Genomic DNA, 19811 nt, shown 5'->3' on the forward strand with positions numbered 1-19811 from the left:
CTCCATTCATTCAGCTAATTGCTGAAAAGCATGTGAAAATATCGTACATGTGAACAGTTGCGTTTTGGTTTAAAGTTTTCATAGGAAATCGCCATTTTTCATCATTTATTGAACGCATGAGAATAATCTTTTCAAGGTTGCGAATTTGTTTTACAGTTTTACATCAGTTCATGAGTAAACAGTATCTTTAAACAGTATGGATTGTTTTGCAAAATCTAGTTTGGAACAGTTGCCTGAAGAAAGTGGCTATATTTACACTAGTGAGTCTAAACCTTTGATGGGTAGTATATATCAGAACTGTGAGAGCGACGCACAATTATGAAGACTTGTGTGACTGTGTGAGGACTGTGAGACAAATGAACATCTCTTGTAATATAGGCCCATGCAAATGTGTGAGAACTGTAAAAACTAAGTACCACTGTTAAGTCCCATGTGTGAGAACTGTGCAAACGACGTACCACTATGAAGCTCAGTTTGTGAGAACTATGAAAATGGCGTACCACTGTAAAGGCCAATGTAATAGAACTGCGAAAACGATATACCACTGTAAAGGCCAATGTGTGAGAACTGTGAAAACGATACACCACTATAAAGGCCCATGTGTGAGAATTGTAAAAACGATATACCACTGTAAAGGCCAGTGTGTGAGAATTGTAAAAACGATGTACCACTGTAAAGGCCTCTGTGTAAGAACTGTGAAAACGAAGCACCACTGTGAAGAACAGGGTCTGAGAACTGTTAAAACGACGTACCACTGTAAAGGCCAATGTGCGAGAACTGTGAAAACGAAGAACCACTGTGCAGGCCAGTGCGTGAGAACTGAGGAAATGACTTACCACTGTGAAGTCCTATCCTGAGTTTGAGAATATGGTCCGGTTTGTGCCTCATCTTGAACTGTTTGATGGCGGTCAGTAAATGGAGGGACATGGAGGCGATCTCCCCTGCATGGTTGTCACCGTTCCTGTTGGGCAGTCCGCTGACCACCATATAAGCGTCTCCAATAGTCTCCACCTTGTACACGTCGTAGTGTTTGATAATGGAGTCGAACAACGTGTACAGGTCGTTCAGGAGGTCAACCACCTGACGCAGACACACAACAGGATTAAATAGTGTTTAACATAGCTTCAGTTTCTCTTTACTCTCTAGTAAGCAATGTTCCAGCTGTATAGCAACAAGTGATTGACAGATTGGCATCATCCGTCGCCAGCGGGTCACGATGACCCACAACGAATCAATCCATGACAGCCAAGTAACGTGATATTAGATGACCTTTTCATGAATTTCATATAAAGCGATTGCAGAGATATTATATACTCTTAAAAAATAGGGAATAATTAACTTTCAATCTGGATACTCGTGCATGGGGTCCCATTCTTGATTTTGACGGGTTTTTTTTTCAAGAAGGTCGAGAAATCACTTAGAACATTAACTTTGACGCTCATTTTGCATCACACATTTGTTAGTGTTTGTTTCTATTCGTTTGTTTTAAAATGAAAATCGTATACATCCAAATTACATGCTACACACCAATCATCTTTCAAAAGCGACTACATTCCAAATTATTATGGTTGTAAGGAGGTGCAATTGGTCATGTACTCTCACAACATTCAGTAATATCATATCAACATTGATTGCCTTCGATAAATGTCCTAAACACTTTTAATCGTAAATTTGAAAAAAAATGAAAATCCCTACTTTTATTTGAGGAGTATATATAGGTGCATGCAGAGATGTTATGCATGGGTACATGAAGAGATACCCTGAAGATTCGGGCAAGAATTGGTCTTTTCCAACCAATGTTTCAAAATTGTCTTAAGATGCAACTGACTGTTTGACACATGTCATCGTATCCCAGTTGCATGGAACGATGCTCATGCTGTTGATAACTGGATTGTCTGATGCAGACTCGATTATTACAGCCGTCGTATAGTAGGAATATTGCTGGGTCCTGCAGTAAACAAACCAACCAGCCAGTAAACAAGGTATCAACTATGATATCTGTCTCATATGACCCGTGACGGTCCCGGGGTAGAATAGGCCTTCAGCAACCCATGCTTGCCATAAAAGATGACTATGCTTGTCTTAAGAGGAGACTAACGGGATCATGTGGTCAGGCTCGCTGACTTGGTTCACACATGCCATCTGTTCCCAGCTGGACAGATCGATGCTCATGTTGTTGACCACTGGATTGTCTGGTGCAGACTCGATTATTTACAGACCGCTGCCATATAGCTGAAATATTGCTGAGTGCGGAGTAAAACTAAACCCACCCACTCACTCACTCCGTCTCATATATGCCTGTCGCTATCGTAAGTCTTCCTATAACAGATTTACAGTACTCAGGAATATCAAAGAATCGGATGGTCGTTCAAATTATAATTGGGGTATGTAAGACCATAATGTAATTTCTTCGACTGGCCATTCATGCATATATTGCATGCCACACGTATACTAGATGTTGTAACAACGAATATATGCAATCGAATCAACAACAAACCGCCAATGTGATCTAGAAACCACTATTTAGTCTTCCTCTGACGTTCGAGTCAACATTTTGACCCCTCATATGAAACGGCTTATATAATTTTGTTTTAATTTTCCATCATACTCGTGCTGGATTTCACTTAGAAATTAGTAAAAAATGAGGGGATTGAAAACACATTTCGTTGGTCAGTTTGTGTAGGAAGGTGCACAAAGGAAAGAACGAGGTCAGACTGACACAGCTACAAGATTGTCAAGCAAACCCCAGGAATTTCAGCTTTCTCCCACTTAAAAAAAGAAATTCTCATTCCGCATGGAATATAGTGCACAATTGTATCCATAAACATCCCTTCCCAGGAATATGGCATTTTCATAAATCAATGGTTATTTCAGCATCATTATAAGAGCGTGGACGTAAACGTCCCCTAAATCATTATTGCTGTACGACGAAATGTGTTTGCCATTTGAAATATAGAATATAAACTTTTTAGGAGTATTAAGTCGTATTGGCATTTTTGAGAAAGCAATGAACCTTTATTGAGATAGTGATTGACGACAACGTTCAGTTTCATCAGCCTCAACATTCGTCGTTTTCATCTAGTTTTTATTTACGGTAGGATATAAGAAATGATTTTTTATACTGAATAAGCTATTAAACATTTGATTAGGGTATATGTAAAGTAGTAAAGCGTTTTGGCTTTGTTATGATGGTAAAAATGAGATGGTTTCGGTAATCCTATGAAAAACGAAGGTAATGAATGATGACACAGACTTTGACGCTCAACACTTACCTGTAAAGGCGTGCTGTCGGCCGACAACGCCGTGAAGCCGCAGATATCGCTGAAGTAGATGGTGACGACGTCGAAGGCCTCTGGTATGACAGGCTGTCCGCGGATCAGCTGGGCAGCTACACTCCTGGTGGGGTATATCATTGGTGTGCGAGAGTGGGAAAGTGGGATTTGAGTGAGTGAGTTCTTTATCGATAACATAATAACCCGGCCAGAAGCTCTCATCTTTCCCACCGGACCCATCCCTTTCAGCACTCACACTCACTTCCAGAACTCACACGTTCCCACCCTTACTATTCTCATCCTCTCAAAACCTTACCACAAATCAGCGTCACATTTGCACCTTACGGTTACCAACCAAGCAAGACAGGTCACTTCATCCTTCAAACCCTCTTCAACCCATCACTCGTATCCCATACACCCAAAGCAACAATCACCAGCCCAACCGCTAACCTGCAAGTTGCCCCCAAACCTTCATCATTCGCGATCCTGTCGAGCGACACAGGCCCTGTCCGCTCATCTGCTCGTCCAAGGGGGTCCCTTACCACCCAGAACCCTAACCGTCACCACTCACTGCACCCCTCATTGGTAGCCGTCGCTGTCCGAACCAAACCTGGTCGTCAACACTGCACACCACGGCCAAAATGGCCAGTCCCTAAAGCTGAAAATCTAGTCATCCCTAGAATCCACGATCCCCTAACTCACTTCGGCAGCATCCTGTATAGCAACAGATCCGTTTTCTTCTTCTCCTCCGCCAACTCCACCGTCCTCTCTGCGACTACTGCTTCCAGATTGTTGGCGTACCTCTCCATGATGATCATCATGTTGTCGAAGATGTTTGACTTCCTGTGTCAGACCATGTGAATACGTTCTGTTAAACACCGCTCTTACAAACATGCCGTATGCCGTTAAATGTGAAGATTGTGACCCAGATTGCTTATTTTAATAAATCATCAGAGCACGGATATAGTGCGGACAAAACCGGGTCACAATTAGGGTGCGAATCCTGAACAACAAAGGAAGGAAACTCCTCCCACAGAGACTGAATATACTTTGAAACTGTTAATTTGACAGATTGTGAAATACATGAATCCAACTGCACAACTGCAGTGATAGTGTCCGGCTTTTAGCTGTATGGCATCCTATCACTAAGGGGGTAACACAAATGGGTCTCACTCACTCGAACCAAACCGTGAATCAACCCGGAGTGAACATATACACCACTGAGCTACGGGCATTCCGAGTTCAGTCAGGTCCCAACTAACCTATGCCGGTCGTAAGAGCCGACAACGCGGATCAAGGTCGGCCGCGTACTTTGAGGGCGTGGATAGTTGCTCATGATGTCAACAAACAAACAAACAAACTCACATTCCCTTCTGCATAGGTCGGAGCATCTTTCTGACCGTCTTAAAGTCGGGTCGCTGTTCTGGATCTTCGTCCCAGCAGTCTTTGATGACATCGATGACGTAACTATCCCATGTAATACGGGCAAGGTTAGGACGGAAGTAGATGCCAGATTCATCAGTGCCAGCTTTAACCTTTTCCACTATCTCTGGTAAACACAAGTGGAAAAAGGGTAAATACGCGATATATACCAGGTAAATTCCATGTTAACACAAAACCATTTCATTCAAAAGTTGGTCGTAACAATGTGGATCGGGTGGACAGGACCGATGATGTGGTTGATTATGTGTCATCATATCTCTGTTCCCTCGTATGTTGATCAATATTAGGACCCGTGAAGATTCGGGGTGGAACAGGTTTTCAGCAATCAATGCTCGCAACAAAAGGCGACAATGCCCAGTTGTTTAAGCGTCCGCTCATCATGCCGAAGACCCGGTCTCGAATCCCCTCATGGACTGTTGCTAAAGGCGGCGTAAAACTATACTCAATCTTACAACCAGCACTAGTTGCAGATACACACAGAGGAAAACGTTTAAAAAGTGGATAGGTTCATTGCAAAGACTATCCTATAAATTCTGTAAATGACTGAAATAGATCTGCATATCCCAAAGCAGAAAGAGGTTACTTTTTTAATACAGGGCTTTCAGAAACTGTGTGCCTGAAGCTGAGTACTCGGTTTCCAGATTTATAGCTACCACCGGCCTCCACAGTAGTCGATTACACTCCGTTCCGCAGATGCTTAACCCCATGCAATGCTGGATCTCTCCAGTAAGAAAACACCAAAGTGGGTTCTTTACACACAAAAAATCTTCTTTTTCGCCTAAAAAACTATTTTTAGCACCCATATGCACGCACAGTACATGTATTCACGAGGAGCGTTTAACGAAACGAAAATCAAGTGGTGTTTTAATATGAAACCACTATTCACAAAGACTGACAGTAATTATTGCATCTGAGCGAAACGAATCCCGAGTCGTGTCTTTGTACTCTACCACAGGGAGGATAAATGACAGATTTGATATTTATTCATGAAATGACCCTCGTTCAATAGGTCAGCAGAAAAGAGACGAGATCCGCGTACGGACGTAGAATTAACTATATAATGATTTTTAAACAAGATCAATTTACCGTTCAGGTTGAAGTACAGCCTGCTTGGGAAATACAGTATGAAGGATTTCAAGTTTAATTACGACGTGAATTTCTTACACTGATATGTTTTGTGACTTTCAAAGAGGTCTTTCGCTCCATCTTAATGGTTCGTACAAATGAAAAAAATGATTATTTTAATCTAACAGGCTATAAAATGGGATTGGAATCGTTTTTTCATTCTTGTCAATCCCGTATTTCCATAATATCGCCTTGGGCTTAATACGAACACCGCGTAAATCTCAGATTGATTAATATAGGTATCAACTTAGTAAAGTTAGCGAGTATGGTTTTGCGCCGATGTTACCAATATTCCAGCAATATCACGGCGAGGGACACCATAGATGGGCTTCACACATTGTACTCATCTGGAGAATCGAACCCAGGTCATCAGCGTGATGAGCGGACGCTTTAACCATTAGACTACCGTTTCACTTCAGCAAAGATATAAAACATCAGTAGGTCTTTGGCTTGCAGCAGATGAGATTATTTAGTTATGGTTTAAAACCGTTGTCACCATTTGAGAAAGAAATATACATAGCACGTCGCATCTGTTTGTACCCTCCAATTAAAAAGTTTAACATTTCATTGACAGTCACTTCAAGTGTTAAAACCTTGCTACCTTTACATAGATACTTGTAACAGCAGTGATGCAAATGTAAGTTAGGTGTCCCTACTACACTCCGGGACTACTAGCATTTATCTGACTGAAAATATATAATATCAATAGTTGTGACAACGCTTAAGTGAATATCCTTTCCCATTTTATTAGAATAAAAGAAGGAGATTGATTTGAACCGGAGATTTCAAACGAAGAACATTATTCTATTAAAAACATAACCATTACTGCTACAAGCCTGTATATGCAAAACAAAGCGACAATGGGGAGTTGTATATTGTACTATAAAATACTGCAGACAAAATAATCCACGACTGACGCAGCCCCGAATGTTCTTCTCTCCCCAGAAGCGTTTTATTGAACGATAAACAAAGACCAAGAGTCGATCATTTTGTATATGAGATATGAACATTACGTACAGCCTCTTAAAGGACGTTAATAAAACGTAACTTTAAAACATAAGAACCCACATTTACAGAATGACGACTCGATAAAGGCAATCAGACCGCTGCAATGTGAGACGCTCGGGTTTATGCACGTGGTGTTATGTTTGGTATTTCCGTAATATTCTCACATTTCTCACAGCGATTATGGTTACCTATCCAACTTGCAACAACCAATTTTAGAACCACTGCTTTATCTGAACGGCGCAGTTACATCGGTGTGGAGCAAGCCACTACCTTCTCAAAGACAATGTCGTCCAATTAACAAAGTCGTCAAGTTGCGCGGTTATATTTGACGCTACGAATATGATGTCACGACAGAACAGCGACGCTGCTATATATACGAATCTCCATTGTTCTGTGTTATATATACCCGAGATATCTTATACAGGCATTTAACAGCGGTATGCATAAGATCTTTTACAAACCCGAATCTGCCATAAAGTTGGTTCCCATTAAACAGCGGTTTCAGAACAACATGTATAGAACCATGACCCCAAGTGGTCTAAAAGCCCCGGAAATGTGCAGAGTTGCGCAGCTTAGTCTAACCAGGATCCTCCGATCAGACGTTCGTTTCGCAATTTCGCCATAGTGTTAATTGGTCTGTCAGCACCACGCGCGTTCCTGTGAGATTCATCAAAATGGTACACGCCTGTGATTGTTTAAACCATGCATTGGAGCGGTAGGATAGGACAGTTATTGAAGACTTCGCTTGTCACTAGCCAAGTGTATAGCCTGTTTCTGATGTCACCTGTCGTGATATTGCCGGAATAGAGCTTAAAGCGGCATAAAACACACTCACTTACAACTTATATTGATAAAGAACAACTACCTTTTGGTGTGAGGTGACATTCGCCCCACGGGCCGGCTCGGAGCAGGATCTCGTACAGGACTATACCAAAGGAATAGACGTCCCCTTTTTGTGTCCCCCCTCGGAGGGGTTTAGACAGACGGAGGAGTTCAGGAGCCATCCACAGATTACCTGCCAATAAAGCGATACATTGTTACCCCACCATCTGCAGTTTGTAGGGGTTTATGAGCATTATTCCATACAGTGTCTCTAAGCTGGACTACCAAAACTTCCAAAGACATTCTTTTAACTTAGAAGTATAAATTCAGTGTTTGAACTGTTAGTTGATTTTTTGTGTGTTAAAAATGAAATGCTTTAAATCGAATTATCAATATTGTGAAACGATATTGGGATACTTTTATGTTGTTTTATGCTCATCATGGTATCATCAACGATCCAACGTTTACACACTGGTTTGACCAAGGTGCTATTCAACACGGGCATCGTTGCTCATGTCACAACTAGTCTCACCAAAGTCCTCTGGAACCTTACTTGCATGTAAGTGGTCTGTCGCACTTATTCACGCAATATTCTAACACAACTGAGCATGAAACGCATGATTGTACGTGCGCTTCCCTCACAGCTAAACGTACGTTTGTATAAAGCATGCTCGCCATGATACGGTATCTCCTGTCCACTCTTGAACTTGTTGAGGCCAAAGTCGCTGATCTTGACCACCCACCGACTGTCCACCAGGCAGTTGGAGGACTTGAGGTCACCATGGCTCCCTACGTCACTCTGATGTAAGTATACCATACCCTGACAACACGAAATCTGGGTATATTGCACGAAAACTGTGTACATTAAGGCGTATACTATGGGTGGACAACACAATGGCCCTAGATTTTCGAAGGTCTCTTAGCGCTAAGATTGTCGCAAGTGTCATATGTTAACATTAACCTACGACTATCTTAGCACTAAAAGACCTTAAAAAATCTAGGCCTAGTACTATATGAGAAACACTGCCATGTTCCGACAACATGAAAACTTAATACACTGAGGTGTTTCGGTTCAGTGGAATAACATGAACATCTCGAACTCGTAAAATATGACAAGCACGAAAAGGTGGAATGTATCAAGCACAGGAATGGTGTTAAATGAGATTTTACGTTAAAACTTAGGACAGAAAAACAAAATGGCTCGTGAAAACATCTCTCATCGGTTCAAATGACATGATCTTCAGACCGTTATTGACTTTAAAATATACATTATAAAAGCCCAGATCTACACTGGTTTCTCTTACGCAGCCTGTAGGACAACCTGTATAAAACACACCGCTTCATCCAACGTATTTAGATAACCATTAGCTATTGTATTACTCCATGTTGAGGTGAAGATTAGGTTGATCCATTAATAGGAGGCAAGAGATTATCTGCTGTCGACATAATCCTACACGTGCAATCACCTTGAGTATGTCGGCGACAATGGAGGCAATGAACATGGTGTCGAGTTTGACGTCGTCGTTCTCCAGAATGTCCTAAAGGAGAATTGAAATATTTCAGCAGAATTAGTGAGACGCTAGAAAAGTGAGGATGTAAGCCCAAGTCTTTAGGTATTAATGAGGTGCCATGTTAGTGAAACCCTCAGTGACTTGGCGGTGTGTAGCGTAATAGTCAAAGCATTCGCTCGTCACGCTTAAGACCGGCGGTCTATTGCAAACTTGTGTTCAATATGTGAATACATTTGTGGTGCGCACGCACGCACGCACACGCACACACACACACACACACACACACACACACACACAGGGATTTTCCTGAAATAAAACGTAAAACTCACTTACTCACAACTGCTAATGTGCTAATGGACCTCAAACATAATCAGAGTGAATCTGGCATTCGAACTAACAGCCATAAGTTTCTGGAACGTCTAAGGGGCGCAACTCTTTACACACTATAATGGCGGGTCAAACGACTTGGATTGATGAAAGTTTGTCCTTAAATTCAAGTAAAAGAACCCATGTATCTTTGGAATCAGTAACAGATTCGCAATCTGTGGCATGTTATCTATACGTGGTACTACATATGTTTCTATGGCTTGGTCACACAAGTAATACGCAAAGAGTCTAGGATAAGTCTAGAATCATTATACCAACACCAAAATGGTTACTGACACGAAGGATTATAAATGGAAGTAGTAAAAGTGGGATTAAACATGCGTTAAAGTGAATTGATGATATCATATGACATACTTTCATAGCGTTCATGACGTGAGTATGGTTTTACGCTGCCTTTACAAATAATCCAGCATGCCGGGAGACACCAGAAACAGGCTTCACTCATTGTGCCCACGTGGGGAACTAAACCGAGGTACCCGGTGTTACGCATGACGAGCGAACCCCTTAACCACTAGGCTACCCCACTGTCCCTGACGTCATGTGGATTTTAACACGAATAAGGATCGTCACTGATCTAAAGCGTGCTTTCGTGCACTTATGTATTCTATACTGAACATTCACAACTGATGCTACTAGTACGCTTTTGTGTAGTTTATGCATCAGATTTGACCTTGGGCAATGTGGTATATTTAACTAACTTATAAAAGCTTCATTCAAGTTGATTTGATAGAGAAAGTTACCTCGAGACTTCCTTTGGGACAGTACTCAGTGATGATGTACACCTCATTGGGTTCCACGCATGCGCCAATGAATTGTACGATGTTGTCGTGTCGCAGGTCTCTCATCTAGGACAGGGTATAGTAAGTTGAATATGATAGTTTTTTTATACAGTACTTTTAATTGTATTTCAGTAACTGGCATTTGTGCAGCTCGCAAACGTCAACCATTTTGGTGAAAAAGACGACTAAACCTTAAAACATCACAAGGACTGACCTCGATTCTGACCAAAAGTCATAGGTTTCCTGTGTACCTACAGGAGACAACCTCGCAGAACGATTTGTGTCGCCATAGATGGCAAGACAACCCTCCTTGACGTGTGTTGGTTTAATATCAAGGAACACCCATATCTTTGAATGTAAGTAAATTATGTGAGAGGAGCACGCTCAGCTCACAACCCTCCTGTTTGTGGCACCACGATGACCTGTACTGACCTGTTTGAGCTCCAACTTGACGTCCCTTGTGAGGTCTGGCTGTCGCTTCTTCACCAGCTTCATGGCAACCAACGTGCCTCTGTAGACACCGGCTTTAGTAAACTTCTGCTCACTGCGGTCCTGCACGAAGCTTAGACTTTTCTGACTCTTCTGTACACCCTGGGGTAGTCATGTCATATGCGTTTTTCATACTGCCTTTTTGATCATGCATATAAATCAGGCTTGCTTGCGTGGTAAATACATGCCCTACTGCACAAGGTCGGTTAATCACTGGATTGTCTGTAATAGTTTTGTGTTTGAATACCTCAGTTAATGTAAATCGCTACTCATAATATCTGTCACTGAACTGTCTGGTTCAGTCGCGTTTACCTACAGACCGCCGTCATAGATCTAGCATATTGCAGAATACGCCGTTAAACAACAGACATTCCCCATACACTGCATGCAAAAACACCTAAGACGCGATTTTATGGGTGTTTCATTTCCCTGTAAACGGTGAAAAAAACGGCGTTGAAAGCTTTGTGGTTTAGGATAGGTTTTGAATATGAACCCTTAAAATGCAAGTATCACACAGTATCACTTTAAGAAATATAACACGACAGTACATATTCTGGCAAATATTCAGTACATATTTGGAGTCATGTGCTGTCACTGTATACGAATGTCCTCTTCTTACTTATGCGTATATCCTCTGCGTTCCAGTTGAGGCATATCTATTAAGGAGTTTTCGCTAAGGTTATGTTAACGAAATTATAATAGCTTTAAATTTGGTTTTAATGCAAAATTTAGAGCTATTACAATTTCGTCACATACCTTTGATTTTCCAACACAATGCGTTTATCTACCATAATCTACCATAAGGGCGTTATTAAGATTTTAAATTTTGCGAATTTAAAATCAGAGGCATATAAGGTAATTACATACCTCTGAATGACTTTGATGAACTACCCAACATTTATAGAAGTTCTGGTAGAATGATAATTTAAATGTTTATGCAAGACCCATGTTAGACAGATCAAGAAATAGTTTCTAAATTTTGCTTGCCGGTCGAGCTAGCTATGCCTGAAATTTACTAGCACACAAAATAACTCACTAGCCCAAAATTAGCTTGATGCAAACTTAGCAAAATATTACAAAAAGGTGAAATACATTAATTTATGAGGCCATACGTTTGCATGATTTAAACGAGTATTATTCCTTAACAAGACAAGGAGAAAGTGATATATTTTAAAAAAATGACAATATGAAAATTCGCTAGTCAGTCGGGCCAGGGAGTCTGGAGATTTACTGACCAGATTGGATTTTACTAGCCACGGGTTAGAGGGCCAGTGTTTACTTGGCAAACTGCACACACATCCCCCTCGGCAGACAACGATATTCATTTCAGAGTATCTATGGTGAGTTACTCTCGCTTTAAACTCTCAGTACTTCAGTTCTATCACTCATGAAAGCTAAGTTCACAGTAATGGAGATTTTAGAATCTCCACACTGGTGAAACCCACGACTTCAGAACCTGCTGACACTTTTAGATGTTCAAAATTACGGCGAAACTTGTAATCAAACACACGGCCATAGGATCCTGATACGATCAAGGGACGCAACTCCACAGCTGTATCCTATAACATATAATTTGGTACAAGGTGGGCACGTACCGCGGTGTTGCTGACAAACGAGAGTACAGAGAGGGCTGCCCCTGGTTGCTGCTGAATGTCCTTTAGATCTATCTTCCAGATGAGACTTGCCAACTCCTGCTCATAACGCCAGTTCCTGACAAATAGAGTTTTATGCCGCAGTCAGTACAACACTAGACTGGGGGCAGCTGTTGACTACTTGTAGTTCATCTTTAATACGGGCGTTTATTCTGAATTCAGCTTTTGGTATTACCCTTTTGATTTAAATAGGTTTCATCCGGAATAACGATGCTTCTATGATAAACATACAAGCAAAACCAACAAGAATTTTCTGTGGGCTGGGTCATTAGATATGAATTATACCATGTAATCTTATTAGTAATTAAGGTTTTTAACGAAAACATGGACAAATTCGAAACATATTTTTTTTCTTGATCGTCATATTGTCAAGGCGATCATAAATGTTTACTCTCTTTGCTGAATGAGTTTTCATAAACACTTGCTTCTGAACAAACAATTAAAGACTTGCAACTATGATTTTAAAACAGTCTGTGATTTTTTTTCCGGTACAGTTCTGTAATCGTCAAACTCACCTGTATACAATGAGCAAGATGATGGCGGCAATCAGTGTCAGGCCTCCCAGACATCCGCCGACAATAAATCCGACATAATCTGCAGCATTACAAATATGTGACTTAATGAGTTGTACAGGCAACACACACAACGCGTTGAGTGCATTTTCAGATAACACATGGCCGTTGACGCCAGTTTGTCAAAAGAAGATGAGTGAGTGAGTGAGTATAGTTTTAAGCTTCTGTTAACAGTGTTTCGGCAATAGTGTTTGACCTTATACCCCCGCGGAATCGAACCCATATCTGAATAAGACAATACAGTGATCAACAACATGAGAATAAATAAAGAATTGTAAACACTGAGTTATAAACATTGGATCTACTCACTCTCTACAGGTTTGCACCTTTCTCCGTCGTACCCGCAAAGTGGTTCATCAAGGGGGACTGCTTCGGTGTCGTAGACGGGAAGGTCCTCAACATACTCCTGTACAGACGAGTGAATGGGCAGGTGAGTGGGGGGAATGAGTGGGTGACATTTGGTGACCTCACGGAGAACGTATACTGAACAGCAAAAATAACCCGCAAATCTTTCTTTGGTCAAGTTTAAAACAGAAGACATAAATGTGAACGCTTACTTTTATGAGATTGCGTTTCTTTTGCTGTTCAGTATATTTAAAGGCATCCGCGCTAGTGACCGTGTGAACTTGCTTGTGATCACGTGTTGTGGCTCATTTTCATATGTCAGGTGCATTGTTCGTACGGACTGTTGACCGTGACCTAGCAACATTAGCCTTTCCATGTAATTTCATTCGCGGTAGTGGCAGTTTAACTCTGATTCTTGTGTGTCACACTATCCTTTCCCTTTAGATCACAAATATACATGTTCTTATGAAAGTAAAAAGACAGACAGAACCTACGATGTATTTATTGGACGAGTCTCTGAAGAACCAGCCCACGGGTTTCAGGTCGTACCCGAAGGTGTTGTTGTCTCTCCGTAACGCCAGGACGGTGTAGTTAGCCTCTGCATCTCCCTTCTCGTCAATGTAAATCTGATGACCCTCTATACCTGTGTTATATATGTAGTTTCTTTATTTATTGTATTACGCCGCATTCAGTTCTATTCGTTTTATATGACGGTGGTATGTAATGGGTGAATGTAGTTTTCAGCAACATCATGTCAGGGACACAGACGTGGGCTTCACACATTGTAACCATGTGGAGAATCGAACCCGGTCTTCAGCGTGACAAGCAAACGCTGGAACCGTTAGGCTACCCACAGTCTGGACCAACTAATTAGGCAACTCATCCTGTGACTGATATCAAAAGCAGGCATACGATGACATGCATTAATCAATCGCCTCTTTCGTTTTGTTCTGTTTATTTGTTTATCGGTGCAGTCTGCAACAGCTGGAATCTGTGGCGAACAGTAAAGAATGGAGTCTGGACCAGACTATTCAGTGATCAACAGCACAGCATCGATCTACGCAAATGGGAACCGATGACTTGTGTCAACCAAGTCAGCGAGTCTGATCACCCGATCCCCTTAGTCGCGTCTTATAACAAGCATGGGTTACTGAAGATCAATTGTAACCCAAATCTTCACGGATTCAAAGTCTTGGTGTTTAACACAGACTGATTATATTACTAAGTCTTGATCTTTGTATCATATTTCATACTTGTTTGTTTGTTTGTTATATGCCACTTATAATTCCTAACACCAAAATACATGGTATTTAACGCACTTTCGTAAGTTCTGTTCCGGATCTTTTCAAACACAGCTGTTCCATTTTTAGGATCACCTCCTTCGTTTAGCAGCTCATGTATAGCACGTGCGTACACCAGGACAGCGTCATACAGGTAGGCGGCGAAAATGGTGACCTGAAGTAAAGCACTACGAGTTAGTTGCACTTAAATACAGCAAAGCCAGGTTAGTTCTTGTATTTGCCATTCGAATTCCCGACTACAAAATAGGTTCGACTTCAGCGACCATTCGACACATTTGATTCTTTTTACCACATTCCGTTTCCAGGGTTTTAACAATGATCGATACCGATAAGTATACAGATACTGAGGCTCCGCTGTATTGAGTAGTGGAACCTTGACAAAGGTTCTCTCATTGCCCTGTGATTAATTCCATTAGCTGGACTCCTACCAATGTCTTTCAATGGCATTGTGAAGTGAATCATATAAAGGGAAAATTAACCTTATAATCATGGAAGTCAAATTCCTTATCATAACAAACACACAGTTTCAGAGTACATTTTTGCTCCTTCATTCCTTGAAACATTGTGTTCCTGCAACAGGCGAAGAGCGTGTACAGTTTTACGCCGCTTTTAGCACTTTACCAGCAATGTCACGGCTGCGGACACCAGAAATGGGCTTCGCACATTGTACCCGTGTGGGGAATCGAACCCAGGTCGAGCGAACGCATAGACCACTAGGCTACGCAACCGCCCTTCATCGAGCAATGAAGGTGGTAAGTCAGAATACACTCCGAAACATTGTGTTGCTTTGAATAGGAAATGGCATCCGTGACTTCCTCATTTCAGGATTCCTGACCTTGACCTTGATGTCAAGCAGCACGTGTAGTGGTGACGGCGGAGGGAGGCTGATAGGAGGCTGGTACAGGAGGCTCCGGACCTTATCCCGCCACTGTGTGTAGTTGGGGTTGGTGGGGTAGCGGGACTGAAGCTGGAGGACTGGCTTGAACGCCATCACAGAATCGACACTTCTCTCCGACTCGTACTCCGTTTCTGTAAGTTTTCAGCTCAAACATAACTAAAGGTCTGGACGTCCTAAAGTGTTTGTGGGGGTTTAATCACAATAGCGTGTAGGTACGGTAGGACTGTCCAGTGGTTAAAGCGTTTGCGAGTCACATAGAAGACTCGCGTTCGATTCCCCACATGGGTACTATGTTTGAAGCCCATTTCTAGTGTTCACTGCCGTGATATTAGGGAATGTTGCTTAAAGCGGTGTAAGACCATACTCACTTGCCACTATAACACGTTATTATTAGAATACAGTCTTCAGCAGCCGCACATCTTGCCAAGGAATTGAAGTTAGCGGACTTCTGAAGTCTAGTTACCATCCTTCCCGAACGGGAATGGGTTTTTAAAGTTTTTTTTCTACCTGACGTGTCTCTTCTTAGGCCAGTCAAAAAGGATAAAGAAAATTACACGAGTTCTTAAAAACAAGAAGACTGTCTTGCGCATTGATTGGTGGTTGGAATTGCAAAGCACCTGTACCTTTTTCTGTCATACTGTCACTGGACCGCCCTATTTTCCCTACTGCATAACCTCCCTGCAATGCTACGGCCCAAAAAGGAACAAGTCTAAAATTCTTCAGGTTCCAAATAAATAAATATATTATTATCTATTCAGAGACTTAGTAAGTCCAGTGTACCGTCTTCTGAACGTCGACAGATCGTCTTCACATAGTTTAATCAGTTGATGAAGAGATTGTTACACATCTAGAGGCGAGATTCACACCAGTTCAGTACAGATCGCTATTGCCAAATGGCATCAAATCTTCATGACAGTATGCTGCCAGTTTGTTGGAAGCAACGCGATGTGGGAAGTGGAATCTGATTAGTCAGAAGGACATGCAAGGGACATAACTCTCATATCTCGATGAAATCATGCCGATACCTGAATTTGAAGAGGTAATAAATCTGACAAACCTCTAAATATGAAGTCGATGTTGGTGTTGGGGTTGTATGTTTCGTCGTCTCTGATGCCGATGACGACGTATTCGCCCGTGTCTGTGAGTCCAAGGCGGTTCAGGAAGCGGACGAAGTCGATGAAGGCGGGGATACGGGAATACAGCACGTACACTGAGATGTTGTCATGACGAAATTAGACATATAATATACTACAAACAAAATGTAGAGTAATGCAACACCCTACAATTCTACAGTCACATGGAAACTTAAACGAAGTAAGGATATTTCTACTCTAAGGTAAATGCAGTTTTTATGTACTTAATGAACACTTTAAATTCCCACTACTACTACTATTACTGCTGCTGCTGCTGCTGCTGCTGCTGCCTAGTGGTTAAAGCCTTGGTTCTTCACGCCGAAGACCCAGGTCGATTGCACAAGTTCGCACCTCCTACTAATGCTACTGCTAGACAAAAACTACCACTACTACTGTTACTACTTCACCTACTACTGCTGCAACTACTACTACTACTACTACTACTACTACTACTACTACTAGGACTATTACTACTACTACTACTACTACCACCACCACTACCACCACTACTGCTACGCCATAAAGAAGGAATAGCTACCCCGTGTCCTCAGATACGTCCTCATGACTATTGCGTTGATTTCCTGCATGTCGTTGTTGCTGCTGTAGGGGCCGGTGAAGTTGGCGAGGTCGTTGACGGTCATGTTGTTGAATTCGGCAAGGTACTTGAGGTTCTCGGCAGCCCGCACCATGAGGTCGATCTTTTCCACAACGATGGTGAACTTGCTCCAACCGTAGTAGCGCATCAGCGCCATCACCTGAGTAGCAGAATGCGAACTGGGGGGCTGCGTCCTCGCAAACGTAGGGAACTCCTTCTTGTCCGAAACAACCGCGTCGTCGCATTTCTGGATAAAACAATAATGATCATAAAACCAATAACGATAACAGCAATTAAAATGGTGATGGTGTCAATGACGACGACGATGATTATGATGATTATGTTCTTAATTATTATTATTACTATTATCACATTATATTTCAGCCTGCACCATTTCCACCATGTTTCATGTTTTTTTAGATGAGGAGTATACGTTGTTAGCTGCTCTTGAGGAGCCGAGGCGCGAGAAGGTTATCCTATCGAGTACCCATTTGCAGAACTGACAATGCACTGAGACAGATTTGGACGGAGCCACTTGCGCGAGGAGGCTGAAGTGTGAGCCAGACACGAAGCCCTAGAAATACTCAGGAATACCAGCATAAAACGTTACATCACCAACGTTTTCCTAACTTCGTCTTGTACACATGATTTTGGCGACACATGGATCCGGTAGGACGTTCTTTGAAGAAGCTGGTGGACTAACACATATGATGTTGGTCACTTGAAAGGGTCAAATTGCTAGAATATTCCTAAAACCAAGAGGCCATAGTAACATGACTGATGACAACGGGGGACCCATCCGTTCTGCCACTAACCTTTCACAGTGCATTTCAAAGTCTTAAAATTACACGAAAACACCGCGCTTTTACAGAGGAGCTCGAGGTTCTGAGGATGCTGTTACACCATACTAGTTTTCACCCATTGTGAGCTTGTGAGTATTTCACTCATGCTCCAGCAATATCACTAAGGGGGACATAGGAAATTGGCTTCACACCTTGTACCCATGTGGGCAATCGAACCATGGCCTCAGCTTTAACAATTAGGCTACCCCACCGCCCCACTTTGTCCTTGTGAAGAGTCGAAAGTGTCTTCGGAGTGGCCAGCCACCGCTGTAACCACTGGGGTAAAATACCCTATTCGGAGTATTACCTACACGAGCCGTTACAGCCATGTCTCATCTCCCTTCAGGGGACCGTTTGATTTGATTATAAAATATCGATCATGAATTATCGAATTTATTTAAAATATATTTCGTGTTTCGGTGAGAGTTGATGTACTTTATCTTGTCCTACTTGCGTATACAAATGCTAATGATGTCAGTTACTGGATTTTCTGGTCCACACTAGATTATTTACAGATCTCCGTGATTCAACCGGATTTGTAATGAGTACCATAAGTTCAACACTAAACGAAAACAACAACAAACACACGTCAGCAATTCTCGTTACATTACGATGTGGTCAACAATCCGAAAAAAAATGAGTCGCTTCGTGAAGATTTATGTTATCTCTCGTATCTTGAAACGCTGGATAATAAAGTTTTTACACTCGTTAGCATTTTCTTGAACTCACGTTTCCAACACGTTTTTATTCAATACGAGGTCATATTGTACGTCAACTACAAACCGCGGCTTATGTCTCTCTACAAACCGCATACCAAGGATGAGGAAAGCATTCAATCAAATCCACTTAGAGGCCGCATACACCAGCACTATTTGCACAATCACTTCACTCTCGAAAGATCGTCACTATGATCAAAGGAAAACCTTTTTATTATGTATCAAACGCATTCCCTATACAGGATAAAGATGATGATGCAGATAACGCAACAGCTGTAAGTAAAGCATAGATAACGAGAGGGGACAATGTAATTGACGATCTCGTGAGAATACAGCACGTTGCCCGAGGCTTTACTTCATGAGAGCTTCGGTATCTGCAGGCTACCTTAGTTCATATCTTTTCTATCTTGATGGCTTTAAACGTCACGAGTTTTCACACCATTGTAATATTTGATGTAATATTTTTCTAAACTGTCTCGTGAGCTACCTGTCCTCGACATGATATTGGGTTATTTTGAGGGTGTCAACATGGCGTCTGAATTACGTTGTAAGACGCAATATGTATTCACTGAGTCAGTATGGGGAATAGGTAACATGCAAGGGTCATTCACAGTACGTCAGTAACGTTACAGCCCATCGTAACTCTATAGTTTATCGTTACAGTCCGTTTGGCTCAAAAAACGGACCTATGAAATGCAGTGTAACTCAAAAACTCATACTAAGTGAAACACTGATCATAATCAAAACATTATACCAATTCAGTGAGGTTTTTGCAGAATTTTTGTCCCAATATTAAAATGTTGTTTAACACACTATCATTAAAATCTTGACACAGTTCACGGTGTATTACGAGGGAGGAATGCAGAGAAAGGCACAGCCAGGTGTTCGAGAGGCACGTGCACAAGTGCGGAGAAAGTTATT

At 41.8% G+C, this 19811-nt stretch overlaps 1 protein-coding gene across 1 annotated transcript in view; it reads right to left on the minus strand.

The window, feature by feature from the left end:
• LOC137284574 (guanylate cyclase 32E-like) overlaps window positions 1–19811 on the minus strand; it is a 31984-nt gene that overhangs the window by 4211 nt on the left and 7962 nt on the right. The window contains exons 2-18 of the mRNA XM_067816423.1: window positions 17276–17579; window positions 16662–16814; window positions 15542–15735; window positions 14725–14860; window positions 13900–14048; window positions 13370–13466; window positions 13004–13082; window positions 12432–12546; window positions 10780–10938; window positions 10309–10413; window positions 9137–9208; window positions 8325–8490; window positions 7714–7863; window positions 4638–4821; window positions 3975–4115; window positions 3273–3396; window positions 837–1080 (exon numbers count right to left, since the gene is read on the minus strand). Coding sequence (XP_067672524.1) covers window positions 837–1080; window positions 3273–3396; window positions 3975–4115; window positions 4638–4821; window positions 7714–7863; window positions 8325–8490; window positions 9137–9208; window positions 10309–10413; window positions 10780–10938; window positions 12432–12546; window positions 13004–13082; window positions 13370–13466; window positions 13900–14048; window positions 14725–14860; window positions 15542–15735; window positions 16662–16814; window positions 17276–17579 — 2572 coding nt within the window. The remainder of the gene's footprint in view (window positions 1–836; window positions 1081–3272; window positions 3397–3974; window positions 4116–4637; window positions 4822–7713; window positions 7864–8324; window positions 8491–9136; window positions 9209–10308; window positions 10414–10779; window positions 10939–12431; window positions 12547–13003; window positions 13083–13369; window positions 13467–13899; window positions 14049–14724; window positions 14861–15541; window positions 15736–16661; window positions 16815–17275; window positions 17580–19811) is intronic.

Source organism: Haliotis asinina, chromosome 5, assembly GCF_037392515.1.
Source record: "Haliotis asinina isolate JCU_RB_2024 chromosome 5, JCU_Hal_asi_v2, whole genome shotgun sequence".
NCBI classification, from domain to species: Eukaryota; Metazoa; Mollusca; class Gastropoda; order Lepetellida; family Haliotidae; genus Haliotis; species Haliotis asinina.